General features: G+C 41.8%; 2 protein-coding genes across 4 annotated transcripts in view; one reads left to right on the forward strand and one right to left on the reverse strand.

The window, feature by feature from the left end:
• LOC119729572 (C3 and PZP-like alpha-2-macroglobulin domain-containing protein 8) overlaps positions 1–11,590 on the reverse strand; it is a 41,441-nt gene extending 29,851 nt beyond the window's left edge. For both annotated transcript variants that reach the window (XM_038202185.1, XM_038202184.1), the window contains exons 1-7: positions 11,470–11,590; positions 6,548–7,653; positions 5,052–5,203; positions 2,880–2,902; positions 1,157–1,322; positions 624–676; positions 370–442 (exon numbers count right to left, since the gene is read on the reverse strand). In XM_038202185.1, the coding sequence (XP_038058113.1) occupies positions 370–442; positions 624–676; positions 1,157–1,322; positions 2,880–2,902; positions 5,052–5,203; positions 6,548–6,633 (553 nt within the window). In that variant the 5' untranslated portion in view covers positions 6,634–7,653; positions 11,470–11,590. The remainder of the gene's footprint in view (positions 1–369; positions 443–623; positions 677–1,156; positions 1,323–2,879; positions 2,903–5,051; positions 5,204–6,547; positions 7,654–11,469) is intronic.
• Positions 9,615–17,142, forward strand: LOC119729579 (transforming growth factor-beta-induced protein ig-h3-like). 2 transcript variants are annotated; one of them, XM_038202192.1, is made up of 3 exons: positions 9,615–10,314; positions 15,434–15,598; positions 16,211–17,142. In XM_038202192.1, exons 1-3 carry the CDS (start codon positions 9,859–9,861, stop codon positions 16,556–16,558), a joined length of 969 nt encoding a protein of 322 aa, XP_038058120.1. In that variant the 5' UTR covers positions 9,615–9,858; the 3' UTR covers positions 16,559–17,142. The 2 variants fall into 2 exon arrangements, with proteins under 2 accessions (XP_038058120.1, XP_038058121.1); XM_038202193.1 differs by lacking the exon at positions 9,615–10,314 and adding an exon at positions 10,971–11,576.
• The last annotated feature ends 283 nt before the right edge of the window (positions 17,143–17,425 follow it).

Raw genomic sequence — 17,425 nt, forward strand, 5'->3', positions numbered from 1 at the left:
TATGCAAACTTCCAGAGTGCTACTCCTTACACTCATTGTTTGTGGTTGGGCCATTGCTGAAATAATTATTGATATTTGAACATTATCTTCTTCCATAAAAACACTTGTAAGCAGGAATGTTATAAGCCTGGAACAAATAAAATTCTTAACTGAACAAATTTTGTCACACTAAGGCCCTAATAAAAATGTACAGCTTTTTATACCTGGTTCAAAGGCCTATGACTATGACCAAAAAAATATGGTGGGAAAAAAATAATTAAAAATTACTGTCAAATGTTGCATAAGAAGATGTATATCTATGACTCTAGACAGTGCAATATGATGAAAATACACAAATTAAACAGAAAAACTGAGAAACAAAACACTTACCACAGCACATGGGTTGAAGTTTTCTCCATTGTATCATTCTTGACCCTTGGGGATCAACAATATATGCCAGCATCTACAATAACACACGGATATAAATAATACCCAATTTCAGTTAATGCCTTTTACGTGACGTCATGCATTTTGAGTTATTACCTATTTCTCTTCTCCCCAAAATAAACAAGCTCACATCTTGTTTGAATTGCAATTTAAACAAATACGATTGTTATATTAAGTGTAATCAAAAACATTCATACCTCTTCATTCTTAGGTCTAAGATCTGGCCCCGTCATAATAAAGTTGATTAAAACTACAAACAGAAAGAAAGCAAAATAACATGGTATTTGATACAACTTCGTGTAAACAGTTAACAATATAAGCTGCTATCTACTGAAGATAGCTTGTGCAGTCTCATTCCAACTTCACATTTGAAAACATCCTTTACGTCGCTTCTGCTGCTGATTGCTGAAGACCATTAACCTGTGTTATGATAGCTCATTATTCACACTATAGGTATATAATAAACTGAGAATAGCTCACAAGTCAGTTTGTGTTCACGAAAAGGGGACAACGTAAGCCAGCCAATGGACGGCCATTTTTATAATCTGCTTTTTACTGAGGAAAGCTCAGTAGACATGGAGCTAGATGTTTGAAATCTCAATTAGATAACAAGTTTTATTTTGGCAGTTTTTATTCGGTAGGTTTTACATCTGTAACTTATTCGTAAGTTATAGTTCACCATCAAAAAGGACATGCGTCCTGAAACTCAGATATCCGCAAGAGTACCTACCTCTTTGCGATGGCTTATAGACAGGCTTATCAGTTTGAATAAACACCGAAGTGCCCTTGTCTGAAATGTCAACATCCGTGGAGTTCTTGAAGTGGTAACCAGTGGCACCGATGTCACAATTACCGCAAACTTCAAGTGTTACCCTCCCTCGAACGCCACCAGGTACCTGAAATACGTATATCAAAAGTACAGTTATCGACAAGTGGTGATGAACTTTTGCACTACATATTTTTGATGGGGAGGACTGAATTGGTGGGCACTGGTTTCATTAATACTTTTTTTTAATCAGCAGTTGTGTTTATGTATAGGCCTACACGTTCGGACTTGAAAAACTGGGCTAAACAATGTCATGTTAAGACAAATCGCTCATTTTAATGTTTATTTCTAATCTATAGGGCTAAGCGTAGATCTCTTCATTACTCTTATTTTTGTGCACAGTGCTTAACTAACGGTTCCATTTTCTTGGTGAAATAGAATCGGTCTTTTAAACGTAGATTTTGGTGGCACACCTGCAGTCATTTCATTCAGTACCTATCGAGCGCTTCCGAGGGATATACGCTTGGCTTCTTGCCAGTATTCGAGGTATTGGCTTTTCTTGTCCTATTCAAGGCTTTTTCAGAATCCCTTTTGAAGTAATAATTAGGCCAATTTAAAAGATTCTTCTTCCAATAACACCAGAATAGAACCAATTTAAACTCAATGAATACTACCCCGTTGTACGTATTTTGAATGCTACTCATTTCTAATTATTCCAACGAAAGCTAGTCAAACGCACCGCTGTTTTCAAAGAGTCATTTTCCGTCTCGTCCGAGATCTCTACCAATTAATGGATTGCCCTCCGAACCAAAAACATACGTCCATTCAAAGTGAGCTTTGGGACTGAATAAAGTTCCCCTAATGATTCCGAAAACCAAAGGGCGTTGACACCGCACGCGCAAACATTCAAACATGGCCAGGGGCTTGAGCAGTCAGAGCGAAGTGTTCTCATCCCGTCTCGGAACACTTAGCAGTAGGATAATAATTGTCAAGGATGCGAATGATCAAAGCATCTTCTTCGGCTAATATTGAATCGCCGCTCAAGTGCCGCTGATTGGGGTAAACATTGGTCTTTATTTGACTGGGAGGAAGAGTTTACAATGCCGACTTCGCTTCTGACAACAGCCCAAGGATAGGCTTTAGACTAATTTGGTTCTTTGGTTACAGTTTCAAGAAAACGTGACACAGGAGCGCCGTCACGAATTACAAAGTGAATGGCAATGCTTGGGCTTCCGCAAGAAACGCTGAGGCCATCAAGAACTATGGAAGCTTTGCAGTGACGTCATCGGTCATCCATAAGAATAATAACAGCAACAAACTTTTCGGCTTGAATTCAAAGGACTAAGGGAAGGAGAAATGTCGAATGAAGTTTTAGACCTGAATCTGGAAAACGGCAGTTTTGCCTGAATTTGAAAACTGGCTGTCTAAATTTGATATTAACGAACGCAATTAGGTGTTTACGGCTTAAAATACTCCTGCAATAGCAAATAAACCAAGATGACAACATTCTGAAGAAGGCGTCTTTAAATATTGCCCATAAAATAAAACATACATAAACACCAAAGGCTGCATGTGGCCTATAAATATAATGAACAGTTGGTGAATGTAGACCAAAAACCAACCAACCTTTTAATATATCATTAAACGCTATGATACTCATTTCCAAAAGAGAACAATTTACACTGACCTGCAATTTGAGCTTTCCTTTACCTGCCATGGTTTAGGGATAAGAACACAAAAAGGTACATAAGGAGAAGCATGGTTGAGACAAAATCTACAACATTTTCAATTTTATAAACTTCCGGTGTACTGATTGCGGGCCTATTTTTAAAATAAACACATTGATCCATGCCATTGCTAAAACGGCATGTAGAAACTAATCAACAATGAATGCTAATTCTTGGAAGCTTTAAAAATGTGGTATAAGTGAAATTTTCGGTTCATATGTTTACATTATATTCGTATTGAAATCGCAAAATTTACAAGATGTAATGGACATATAGTTTGTTTGATAATTATCAAGCCGTTCAATCTCGGCCTATAATGACAATTTTCCGCTATATGTTAGCGGGAGCTTATTTAAAAGGCTGTGTGAGTGGAGTCTAGTAATTTTCAAGTAAATTCATACAGCGATGTAAAAGTATAGGCCCTATTAAGAAAATAATCTTACAGTCATTGCTGAACTTCTGTTATGAAAGGTCCATTTTTAAGTTTGTGAGATGGAAAAAAAGTATGTCGTAATTTTGCGTTGGTGTCGTACTTTGGGACTAACTATATAGACCTACATTTTGCAAGCAAAGTACATCACAATTTAACCCATCAGCACATAACCATATGCAGGCAAACGATTTTCTGGCTTTCAAAAACAGCAAGACACAAGCAAACGACATACATGTATATTCTGATTTTGATTGTAGTAGTTGCGTCATTGTGTCTTTTAAAGAATTGTTGCTAAAACACAGCCTGACAAACATGGCCCACTTTTAGTGTTTCGTAATAGTACTGTAGTGCAGCTACCTCGCCGTCACAACGGTATACCATCTTCATGTGTATGGGTATATGTACAGCGCATGGGATGTGGGCTGATCCGCGGCACCACGAGGCAGTATGCCATCTACAAAAGGTCAATGTCATCAGGCCAAGGAAGCCTCAACTCCCCGCCAATCTGACACGATTTGACAGCTGAGCTGAACTCCCCGTGTACCCTGATACATGTAACGGAACACTGGGCCTTTCTTCTCCAACAACCACCACCAAAAGGGAGAAGAAAACAGCCCTAGAAAAAATAAATATACCGCTGCGTTGTCAGGGCAATAGTACGAACACTGGGTGAACTTTGAACAGGGAGCCACGGGATCAGGTTTTGCAACGTTGATGGAAAAGAAATATAAATTTGATGAGACATAAAAAGTGCTTATATAGGTCTGATGAGCAATCATCAACGCTTGAGAGAAAGTGCACTTTTTTTTTACCGGGTTCGTAAAGTTGGAAACAAACGTCCTTGGATTTTCCCCTTTATATTGCAAGCGCAGATCTTGAGACCACACATCTGGCTCTTAAGTATACATGTATACGGAGACCACCGCAACCCACGGGTATAAATCCACCCAAGATCAGATCCAAACAGTCACCAGCTTAAAGGTTTATTTATTTGTTTGGTTGAAGTGGTGTAGGATTAGGTGCAGCCGGTCTTTTCTTATTTGGAGTGGGACTTATCGCGTTACGAAAGACCACAGGGCTTCCGCCTCGAAGCGACTTATCTGGGCACTTCTTGGTATAAATCGGACGTAACGGATTTTGGGAGGTGAAATCACAACGCCAACTTTCTTGGTGAAATAAAGCACACGAAATTGTGCATGTAAAGAGAAAAAGATTTGCTTCCACAAAGCTTTTGTCAGCGATTTGTCGTAATACTGTCGAGAACGTTATTCCAAACTGCAACTGATAACTGTGACAATTGATAAGGTGCCTTGAGGAAACTCTTCATATTTCAAGATGGTAATTCCACACCTGATCATAATCAAGATGACAAAAATAACTAACATGCAAAACAGAACCCTTTCATAATTATCATTAAGTATCGTGAGATACTTTTGTATATAGTTATGATCAGATGTAACATTCTGGTTTATTACAAAACTATAAAAGTGCAAAATGCGGACAATTTTGACAAATGTAATGACGAAACGAACCGGTATCATTTACACAAGACTTCAGAGAAAAAGCTCTTTCGCGACCTTATCAATAGGACAAAATGGTAAGAAATTACAGTTATTCCCGTTAACATTTTACAGTGAGTATTATCACTGCCTGAGGTGAAAAGGTCCTGCTTGCATTGATTTATCATTCATGCTCTTACCAACAATGTTGCGTTCCGTTGATGCCACAGTTTCGTTCTTGAAAACTAACCTAGCCTGGACTGTGATTGGCTGACTGGGCTCAAAGATGGTGACACTGATGTACTCCACCATTCCCGGCCGGAACAACTCCGGGTGCGCAATGAGGTAACCCCTGGTGAGCGGAAGGACACAAATAATCAGTGAACAAGGAACAAAACCGGTACTAGTAGGTTAAAAGCTACAGACACGGCGGGGAAACTCGGTCAAAAGTTGTTGTTCGTTTCTTCTTTCCCAGCGATGGTTTGCTTGATTGGCCTCTGTCAGTGTCAAAACCAGACTTCTGCGAATTACGCTGCAAGTCCTCCCGTATCATGGATGATGACAATTTTCAAACTTGAAACAAGAAAATAGCCACTCTTTTGGTGAGGAACGAGAAAATAATGAGATTAAGAGGCAACTTGAGAAAGTAAATTTGTTAATGCCATGTTTTGATTCTACAGCCTCTACCCACTTTTTCTTCAAATTTCAATCAATACTTGTAAACATATCTCCGTATTCAAGGTGTGAGCTAGAAATTTGGAAACTGAGCCGTATAACAAAATACTATCGGCAAGAAAACTCAACAGTTATGTCGATCAAATGGGAAATGAAAGTTGTAAATGGAAAAAGGCTGGAAACCTCTCTTCCGGAAGATACGGCATGTTCTATTAATATAATAAACCTGAATGATCATGATGATTGTATAAGATATATAGTTAATCGCTAATTTTATCACCTTAAGTTTTAGTTTGTACAAACACATGCCAAAAAAAATAATTTATCATGTTTTTACTTTTCAAAATATGGTTTTATAAATTTATTTATTTGATTTATTCATTATTATTTATTGTTATACATTGTATTTTACTTTTATCACAATATGACCTCCATAGTTTCCAAAAAAATTACCACATTTAAAATTATTTATGTGATTTGAATTGAGTTCTGTGGTGAGAAACATTCCAATTTGCCTTTTTATGAATTGCTACAAATAGATTGAATAAAAAGAAACGGTCTGTGGTCGAGGTTCGAGTTGCATCTGGACTGAAGTGAACATGGCGAAGGTCGAAATTCGCGCATGTCCTCGGAGAGTGACCCATATAGGTTTCAACTCAATTGTATACAGGAAATGCCACAGGAAGCTAAAGTGCTGGTGAATTTCCTGTTTAAAATGCACATGTACAATCATGGAGGTAGGAGTACAATGTACAAGTCCATCATCAACCAAAATGTGTGTTATGGAGTGCACGCAATGTTATCGCAGCCTACACATCGTGACCACACCACAATACACAATCATTGAATTAACGGAAACCCTATTCCAGGCGTCACAACAAATTGGAAAGTATTTCAAGACAAGCCGGATACTAAAAAACAAAGAACTTTTTGGCGGATTTTTAACGACGTTTAAAACATATATCTGCCAAGTGGCATGTGCTTTCATGCAAGTTTCATTGTGTTCATTATGTATACTTACTCATTTGCAACAACAACGTCCAAGACAAAAGTGGATAAGAATATCACAGTAAGGTGACCCACCAATGTCCGAGTATTCAACTCCATTGTGTTGGTTCTGTGATTACCGCTCCCGGAAAATTATACTGCTTGCCTCGGCAACGTCGTACACGCCGTTCCCCTCGAACGCCGGGCCGGCCCGGGAGGGAGTGAAGTTGCCTGTAGGAGTACACCAAGAAGCTGGGTCAACGGATCGAATTCCACCGCCGAAACCGCAGGACCCTAAAATTCAGGGTGGTTGTTTTTTTTCTCTTTTACAGAGTGGGTGGTGAAATACCACCACTTCATGCACTGTTGCAGATTTCCACTTGTGTGCCGTTTACACACATGCGGTTAGTCTCACATGTTTTGATACAGAATGGATAATTCCGGGTGGCAATATACACGGAGACGAGGATGGTGTGAGGTCTCTCAGGCAAATCAAATCTCAAGACAATCTCTCGTGTGAATTCTCCTTTATTAATCCTGGTGCATGTTGGGCGAAAGGACGTACGGGACGGCCTATGACCCACTCACAGATTGTCCACACTTTGAGTGTTTGACATCCTTTTGGCGTGTCAAATAAAAAGACTTAGCAGTACAATGTTGAACAGTCGTTAATACATAAGACGTAAAATCCTGTTTCGATTTGAGGAGGGATGCCCCTCTTAATTGCGTGCGATGTTGACTTAAGTGTCCAGCGGTGTCTTCGGCAGGTCCACCTTCATCTCAATCCAATGAGCTCAATAACAGCAGCTGATGTCAAGTCGCGAGGTACACGTTGTCAAATGCGTATCCTGCGGCAGCCGCTTGAGTGCACCCAGTACGACTAACCTCCCATTATTATGAGCACTTCGCGATCGTATATAGTCTGCAACTTTTGTACACAAGTACGCACACATGCATGCAACGTGTTGTACCGCACCGCACTGCACATGTACTGAAGGCCGGTAGTCACCTACCCGTCATGCTTTGAGGGTTTGGTTTAATGGTCATACCACTCAGCCCCTGCCGAATCGTTCAAAATTGGTCTCCCAGCCAAAGTAGTCGGTAACAGTGACGAGAGGATGTTGAAAAACCGCAGCACTTCTGTAAAGGAAAGCAGACAATAAACCATTATGAAGCATAAGTTCAAGTTTCAAGAATGGATAAAGACTTTGCGTGTAGCGTGAGGATTCATAAAGGCCTATATACAGTGAGATATGTAAAATGCAACGGGATCAAGAACAGATTCTATGCGAACTTGTCAATCGAAAGATGTGTGGGAAAACCTTTATGTTGAATCCTGCTGTATCAAAAAAATAGCAAGAATGCCCTGTGTCATTGCAAGTATTTTCATAAACAGAGAGTCTTGTAAATCAACGATTGAGTGCAGTGTGTTTTGATTCCCATGCCTTAAGTCCCTCATCACCAAAATAGTGACCAACCCAAACGTCTCCCAATCCAAAGGTAGTGATAACCCATGGAGGAAAGGAAAAGTGCAATGTCAAAATGTTTGGCTACCTTGGTCTACTTGTGTCCGTCAAAGTTCGTAAAGCACTGTTTTATCCCTGTCAAAAACTCAATGGTTTATTACTATGATCCGAAGAAAGCGAAAGTCGTGTTTTGTAAGTTTATCTGATGGAAGATGATACCGGTCCCAGCGCATAGACAGCAGTCCTTGAGTTTAAGTGTTTTCACCGCGGCAATTCGACCGTACCAAAAACACCTCCCACTCACAAACGATGGACCTTAAGCACATACATCAATAAGGATTCGCGCCTTGGGCATGTTTAAATTGTTGACAGGTAATTTAAGTTTCACACAATGTTCAAACAACAACCTCGGATATGGAGGGTATACATACGCATTTAATTATAACGACATATGAGTTACGTCATCGTCTGTGTTGCGTGGGTAGATTCAAGGGCGGATCCAGGGGGGGGGCCAAAGGGGGCCATGGCCCCCCCCCCCAAAACGAAACCAATTTTTTTTTTTTTATGTGACATCGCAATAAAGGCAGGCAATGAGTACACCACCATCTTTTCCTCAAAAAAACATTGGTTAAAGTGGTCAGAAATTGCTTCAGATCGCACCACAGAGCATCTAGAATCCAAAAATTTTTCGGGGCCCTTAAGCGGGCCCCGAACCCCACGCCATAATTTTTTTGACCCACTTTTTTGGGGGACCAAATTTTTTTTTGGCCCCCCCAAAAATTGTGTTCTGGATCCGCCCTTGGGTAGATTATCGTCATGGAAACACGGATTATCATTTTCTTCAGGCATGCACCATGCGCTCACTGAGTGTACCAAAACACATGCACATGTTTTAAACCTTTTTTTTTTTACAAAAGTAGTTTTAAAGGTCTCTTGGAACATTGGTAATTACCGGGAAGCGAACATACTGATTTAATGAGAACAACCCTGCCCAAAATGAAGATGGGACTGGAACCAAATCCCCCTGTGAAATCATTCCGCCTTAAACAATTATTGAAAGTAGTTTTAAAGAGTGTGTCGGCGGACACACTTTTTTTGCGTGCGTTAGCAACGGAATCCAATTACGAGACCCAATGCACATAGTTTATTTACGTTTTCTCTGTTTTCCCAAAAAAATTATACTGAGTTCAGAAACTTCAACCTTACTTTAGTTTTTGAACAATTTCGTTGCTTCAAACTTAAATAATTATACAAATGATCCTACATACAAAATAGCAAATGATCCTACATGATTACATTTAAACAAAAACGGACAATATTCGTGTTTTTTAAGCCTTAAAGCCCATGCTAAAGATTTTAGACAAACATTTTAAAACAGAACCGTTGATGGCACTGTAGGGTGTTATGCAGGACTGTATGAAGCTTAATTGATGTCTTTTTTAATCGCAAAATCCGGTCTATTATTAAATAAGCCCAATCCTTATCCATCTGATTTCATTTAAATTTCATGACACATCTGCAACACACTGACATTATCGTTATCAGCCACTCTTGTACTGGCTCATGTTCACGATGTCTCAATGGACACACGTGGGTTATAGAGGGCGCTACCACAAAGCAACGAGTCGTTGGACGCGACGCTGACGAACACTGCAGTGCTAGTGTTTCGGGAATTTCCATTTGAACTTGGCTGTGCATCATTATGTATGACCCCAAAACGAGTCCAAACGAGAACAATCATGACATATTTACTTCCTCATTTAATAGAGTTCGGAACGCGAAACTGAGACATTTTGTAGGATACGAAAGACAGTTGAATTGCCATACTGCTGCGAACATCACCACCCAAGTTGTACCATAGTTTGTAGTCGGCTGCAAGATGTATCTTGGTCAGATTGTGTTGCTTCTGCTCACGTTTCTGTGTGAATATTCACTGTCCTATAATGGCGGAACTCAAGGGGATAACATCTTGCAAGTGTGCGAGAATTCAGGCGCCAAGACCTTCGTCAAATACGCCCGTGCCACACCATGGGTGAACAATACCCTGGTGAACGGTACCGGTTACATGGCCCTATGTCCAACTGACCATGCCTTCGCGACCCTTCCCCCGGTGGTGAAGGACGCCCTGAAGGACCCGCAGACCGTGGAGTGGTATCTGCGGTACCACATCGCGCTCACGGTGGCCTACCTGCGAGAGATTGACAACAATCTAAGGATCCCTAGCGCCTTCAGACCTCCAGGCAAGACGGAAGACTTGCCCGAAGCCGTACTGCCCATCCGGTTCAATATTTATGACGTCTTGGCAGACGACCGCTCCGATGGCAAGTTTGGAAAGGTAAATCAACATGTGGGCTGTTAATGAACACATATACATGTAGCTCCATAATGCCGACACATGATGAACCGACACATGGCAAACTTTCGCACAAGTTCAGGCCGGCTGTGATAAGGGAGCTCATGGACCCGTAATCACTGTAAAATTTAATCACTCGCCGTAGGTAGCCAGATAAAACTGTATCTGTTTCAGTGCACTCCATGACCCTGACCCCAAGTGAAACTGACAGTTTCTAAATATTCAATTCTGATTTTGCTTGGTGCAAGATTTGTGGGCTTAACTGGCAGTAGTGGGCGTGCTCATTGCCTGCATTGTTTTTGTCGTGGTGAATTAAGACTCATTTTGTTCGTAGATCACGAATGTATTAATGTTAGGCCTTGTTAAACTTGCAATAATATGGCCAATGTGGGGAAGTAACATCTTATTAATATTACAATGTATATCATTGTAGGGGCCTATAGGGGAGGTTTAAAAATAAAGTTAATAAATTTTTCCAAGTAAGCAAACACATACAGGATTGAGACATGCATCTTGCACATGTGCATACAACTGTACACATGGCCTACAAAGTATCGCACCACGGCAGGTGCATGTACATTGTATTATGTATAGCTCCATGCGTGCGTGTACACATGCTGATTCGACACCTTTGACCGAGCTACCACTGAGGCGTGTACCGTGTATTTGCTTTGTGCATTATATCAGCGGTCACATGCTGAAACACCTGACTACCACTGTACCAGGCATTACCGATAGCACGACATATGCTCTACCCGTAGTAGTAGTAGTAGAGTCGGGAACGAGACGCTCTCAAAATGGCTACGACAAGAAAACTCCCCGTTTTAGCTCTGTTGGCGATTCTGCCAATCGTTTTCCCCCAAGGGGCAGAGGGGGTTAACGTTTTGGAGGTAGCGAAGGACAATGGAGCATCCATGTTTGCGAGCATGGCTGGCCAGTGCCCTTGGCTTGCCAATCTTTTGGAAAACTCCAAAGAGCCAAACGGGTTTACGGTGTTTGCGTTCAACGATAAGGCCTACTCAGAGAGCCCGCCAGCTTTCCGGAAGCTGATCGCCAACACCCAGACCCTGCAGTGGGCGCTGGAGTATCACGTCGCCCTGGGTCCTACCAAGAGCCAAGACATCAAAGATAACTTACTTGTCACCAGCTTGTACCCCTCTCCGACGTCTGGGGCCAGTCTACCGCTTCAGTTCATCCGGACCAACATCTATCATGTCTATGAGAACGATGCCATACACCGCCAGGTAAGCAAGAAAACCTCAAGAGAAAGAAAGAAGGCATAAGTCCACACCTGAAAGGTAACAAGGAGACCATTGTTGGTCGCGGCCTAATGCTGTTAATACATCAAAGGAGACTGTTGCTTCAAAGCCGCTTTCTGTGCGGGGAAGAATAAGAATGGCCACCCAGAGTGTGATTCCGGATGTGTAGGTTTTTTTCCGCAAACCTTGTCAGGGATTTTCACGGCATGAAAGGGTGGCCCCAGTTTGAGCTTCGTTTCTTTTAATAAGTTAACAATAGAAGATGTAGAAGATTTACGAGCGAAGAAAGGAGGTCTCTTTCAAAATCGGAGGATTTGAAAGAACTGTTCTGGGCCCATTTGAAAGGAGATCATCACAAAGTTGCGCACTATAACAAAAAAAGAAGAAGAAAAAAGACTGCACCGATAAGAAGACACAGCAGCGATTTAGTGACTAATCCCACTTATGTTGTCGATTCTGTTTTGGGAAACCGTGCGAGGTTGGTATTGGCGAAGATGCTATCGCTTTGTGTCCATTATAGTCTTGTTACTATAATATCGCCGCATTATATCAATCCGACTTCTTCCATACATCTGTCCTGAACCTTTTGAAGTCGAGGCAGGAGTTGTGATTGTATATGTTCTCTGGAGGTCGTTGAAACACATTGTGTGTACAGTTTATTTCCACCACCCCTAAGCCCAAGGGAAAATTGCTGCAGCAGAATTAATTCAGAAGTGCTATAGGTTTGTTCATACTTTGCCTAATGTGGTTATCCCTTCACAAAGACGAAGGGTGTAAAAAAAAAAAATTCTGAACCCTTCCAGCAATGAAACCATAGAGCAAGGAACGAAGAGCATCTCGTTACACTTCATATAGGCCTCTTAACAAAACAAAATGGAAACGATTTCGATAAAGTTGCCTCATGTCCTTACCCTATACTGAAGTGAAGAATCAAATTTCTACAACATGACGGAAGAGTTATTGCTGATTAAACACACTGGACGTTTCCAAAGCAAAATACTGTTTTCACTTTGTTTCACGTGAGAATATAATATTAATACAAATTTATATTTTTAAATTAGGATCGGGACGCCCCTGATTTCAGATTGTGAACTTGTTCTGTGACTTGTCTATGGATTCTTTATGCGATGTCTCCAAATAATCTTATGCAAAAATAATGTAAAACACTTCGTTTGAAAAGTTCATTTTTCAATCACCAAGCTCCATGATCACACTCTCAACATCTTTACGAAACAACTGCTCGTGTTGCTGTTAAGATGCCATCGTGGATCAGCAGTCAGTATGAGCCCATCTTTAAACGACGGAGAATAGTACTTTTCAAACAAATCCTTGCATAAATGGGACAGGTTGGCTGGTCTAGGCGCTGAGGTTCACTGGGAACCTGACTTCGCACCGCAACCGCGTTTTGCCTGAAATATTTACCCAATAGTTTCATAACATCTTTACGTGACTATAGATTGTTAATAATGTAATTTGAACCTTAAGTAAGGCAGTACATTGTACTACAAATCTGCATGTGATTTTAAGTGTTTTTAGTGTATTTCGCGGAAATCTGGGGAATTTGGCAGATTTTTGATAAATCTGACAGATTTTTGAAGCGCATTTAGCAGAATTTTGTCATGACCCTACGGTCACCCTGTGTGTAACGATAAACTTGATTCCACGGTTTCAGAAAGTGAAGCAATTTTATTGGAGCTCCATCATATCCCCACTTCCCACACGTGATTACCGACCCAAAATTTTTTTTGAAAATGCGATGGACGGGGTGGACACTCCGGCCACGTGACCGCCAAAACAACCGCCATGTAACCGCCGTGTAAAAAGCCTAAGCCCTGTCCGCACTGGACTTTTTTTTGGAAGGTTTTACCGAGACGATGGTAAAATGAGAAATGGTCAAATGTGACCACTGTCCGCACTTGGACTTTCGACACGGGAAAATTTACCCAGACCGCGTGGGAGAAGTAACCGAGCTGTCACAGTGTCAGTAAAATGACTCACCGTACACAGAAAACAAATTGCCGATCACATTTTCAGCCGCCGATACGCACAGTAATATTACACATGCCATTTGCATGCACAACATAATCGTTTACACGATATTATTTCATCTTGACACGCTAAATCTTGACGAAAAGGCCTATAATTCTGACGCATTTTGTGATGCACGTCGTCGAAGCCATGCCGCTGTACGATGTTCCGTGCGGCAGCAGTGCCATCAGTATTCGTTGGTTCCCATCGCATGCTTACAGAATCGAAGCTATGATGTGGGCAGGAACCAGTGACTACGGCCTACGTACGGTACCGGACGTACCATGATGTTCCGTGCATGACTACAGTAGCGTATCAGGACGAATTTGGATCGTGAAAAATAACATACATCGGTGGAGAAAGAGAATTTCTGCAAATTAATTCTCAGAACGTGATCTCTCTTCTCTGTGTATGTATTTTTGTCCGTTGAAATATATATTTTAACGAGATTTTACCGCTTGCAGCGTGTTTCTACAAAATGTTCGGCCACCGCACGTGCAGGTTCGTGCGGTCTCTGTATGCATAACAGGGCGCTCGGGCCGGATGTACGCTTTCCTGAGCCGCTTTTACCGACTCACACTGTCCGCACTGGACTTATCGTCTCGGGAAAAGTGACCTGGTCAGTTTTCCTGGGCGCGTGGGAAGTTTTCCTGGGCAGCAGTTGGCCAGTAAAAGTAACCGCTGGACTCAGGAAAAGTAACCGAGAGGAAAACGTCCTAGGCTGTCCGCACTGGACTTAAAATGGGAAAAGTACCCATAGTCTCGGTTAGTTTGACCAAAAAAAGTCCAGTGCGGACAGGGCTCTAGATGTCATTTTATGTGGGACATTGTACAGAGCGGAGACTTCGTATCAAAGAACGAACTACAGGAATATCATCGATGGTTAATTTTGCCGCCACGTGCACGACGAGACGTACATTCGTCAGTGGTACGCGTGGGCAGAGGGCGCTCCTTCGTTTTTAATTCTGCGACATGAAGGCCGAGTCGCCGGCCGTGGGCGGGGCGCCAGGTGGAAGGGGGAGTAGTTGCGGGAGTTCGCCGCAGTAGAGTTGAACTTTTTGGTGGGCGGGTTTCTAACGCACACGTTATTTTTTTCCTCGGCTTTTTGCACTCGAGGTTTGATTGAAATTGGTAAAACATTGTGAAAATATTGTGGGAATTGTTGGAGAGGAAGATGGAGACTTGCTAGGGAAGTGTGGAACGAAGGGCGAAAAACGATTCATTAACTTAGTTCATTTTTTATCTTCTCGGTGCTAAGGCTTTGTACATGTATTTGAATAGGGAAATTGTTTCCTGTTTTAATCCTCGCTACAAAAGGAGTGACAAGATATAGTCACTGATGTTTACCATCCAACAATTCTTTGCCCTTCTCTCCATCCGTCTTTTTCGCTCAACTCGATTGTCCAATATCCAAAAATGATAACCACTCATTTCTTTGCCCTCTCATTTGATACTTTTCGTAAAGCCAGTGAACCAGGGAAATATGCATGTGCATAACCTTGATGCCCACATGTCGGTGACCTACCCACAATGCATTGCACCACCTGTGCATCCTTCACAAAAATTATTAAAAGAAATTAGCGGATACTAGGGCCCTGGGTAGCAGTGGGATGAGCAAACCTAACTATCACCAAGCAATCACTTGCATTAGTTTTGCGTGCACATATGGTGTTTCAGAACCTTTGTGTCTCGATTTAGCAAACTCAGTCTACAGAGTCATCACTAAACTACTGGGAACCATTTTTTTGACTTAAAAAATCTGAAACTGACATTTTTTTTTATTTATACACTCCCTGACTTTTGTTTTTCTCCAGGTGGTGACAGCCAGTGGTGCACAGATTGTCGCAGCGGATAAGATAGCTAGTAATGGCATCGTGCATATCATTGACAAGGTGATGTTCCCCCTTCCAACTGGGGCTGATGTGGTCGAGTTTATCCGTGATGATGGGCGATTCAGCACTCTCTATGGTTTCCTGGAGGTATGGAAGATTTCACTACGTTTGATGTTGAGATATTCAGAGATTTCAATCTCAAGTACAAGTGAACACCAAAGTCAGTCGCAAGTCATTTCATAAGTCAACCGAAGTCATTCACAAGTACAAGTCGATCACATGTCATGTCATATCAGGATATAAACGTTGTTACAGTTCATGATGAACACCGTCACAGTTCATGTTAATAGTTTTCGATTGACTTATTACTACATCTCGGCAAAATCCAGCATTAAGAAAGGAAATGTAATATGTTATATTCTCTGGCAGAGCCAGTTAACCATTCAATGACTGAGAGTTATGATACATAACTCCCAGTATGTAATCTCCTTGACCATTACTACGATAGATGTATACAATGTACATGTTCAGGTTTTCAGTCATTTTCAATGGGGCGTCAATTCCTGTGTATAGAGTATAAGTGGCAGGGCTTCACTACTTCAACCCTGCAAAAGCCTTCAAATTATTTGTGGACTGTGAAGGATGTTGGAGCATTGGCGTTAAGAAAATATACTGTTATGCAATGCAGCTTGTTCTCCTATTTACAGAACAAGTACAGAAAGTGATCTTTTCCCCAAACGGTCCTTTTAAATTTCCCAGAAAGCCAATCTCACCCAGGCACTGATGACGGACCCTTCCCGGCCACTGACCGTCTTTGCTCCTAACAACCAGGCCTTCACTAACATCCCCAAGCCCATCATGGACAAGCTGATGACCAATGCGACCTACCTCCAAGATGTCCTAGAGTACCACGTGGCCATGGGTGCCTACTACGCCGCAGGTCTCTATGACAATCAGACCTTGATGTCGTTGTACAGGAAGCCCCTGTTGGTCCAGCGTGGAGTAGGAGGCATCTATGTCCAGGACGCCAAGGTCCTCCAGGCTGACAACACAGTATCCAATGGCGTGGTTCATGAGATATCAGCTGTCATGATTCCATATAAGTAATTAGGGGATGGATAGGTGAGCTAAGGAATGTGGGCTTGCACCCTCATAATGATCTACAAACCTATTTGTAAGATGAGGCGACTGCTAATACCTAATAACCATCCTGTATCTTAAAACAATCCTTGCCCGTTTCATTTACCCAGAGGTTTCTATATACAATTGTAGTCTAGTATTAAGTACGACTTTGTACACTGAAAACTTGATTATAAACTTTTGGTGAACCCGTGACCCATAATGAAACACATCTCTGGGTAATACTTCAACTCTTGCTCTCCGAGTGTTAGTATTTGCCAGTTTGTTGGACATGCCAATGGACTCCGTGCACAAGTACCCCCTCAACGGTAAGGAAGGGAGAGTTGAGGGAGACCATCGGAGAGGCATTAAAACACATTGCCAATGACGCTTGACCCTCACGTGAAGACACACAGCTTTGTGCACATTCAGGTAAAAATTAGTCGGGGTTACCTCACGCCATACATGCGCAGACCAGTACATGCATGTGGTGTGTCCCGTCCACGATGCTCTCAAACGTGGTAAGAAAGTGCCTTCTCTTGTTTACGAACATGGCCCACAACCCTCCAAAAGGAGTGCCAAAGCCTTTTAGCAAGGACTCCCAAGTGGGGCAAGTTGAAAGGCTCTCATAAAAGTAGCTGACACTCCTGTGCTTATTAGAGGGTTCCTTACATCTTGGCATTTCTTGCAGTGCATGGCAGGTCTCTACAATCCTATTATACATGTAACATCTTAAAATTAATGTGGCCTGACGTTGCGAACTTAGCAAGTTCTTCTTCAGAGGCTAAAACAGAATGTTTTAGCCTCTGAAGAAGAACTTGCTAAGTTTCGCAACGTCAGGCCACATTAATTTTA

The sequence above is a fragment of the Patiria miniata genome, unplaced genomic scaffold, assembly GCF_015706575.1.
Source record: "Patiria miniata isolate m_02_andy unplaced genomic scaffold, ASM1570657v1 HiC_scaffold_21, whole genome shotgun sequence".
Classification (NCBI taxonomy): Eukaryota; Metazoa; Echinodermata; class Asteroidea; order Valvatida; family Asterinidae; genus Patiria; species Patiria miniata.

Coding starts and splice junctions, on each gene's coding strand:
- LOC119729579 (XM_038202192.1), top strand. CDS start 9,859: ATGTATCTTGGTCAGATTGTGTTGCTTCTGCTCACGTTTCTGTGTGAA. Junction 10,315..15,433: donor CCGATGGCAAGTTTGGAAAG/GTAAATCAACAT, acceptor GTTTTTCTCCAG/GTGGTGACAGCCAGTGGTGC. Junction 15,599..16,210: donor CTCTCTATGGTTTCCTGGAG/GTATGGAAGATT, acceptor TAAATTTCCCAG/AAAGCCAATCTCACCCAGGC.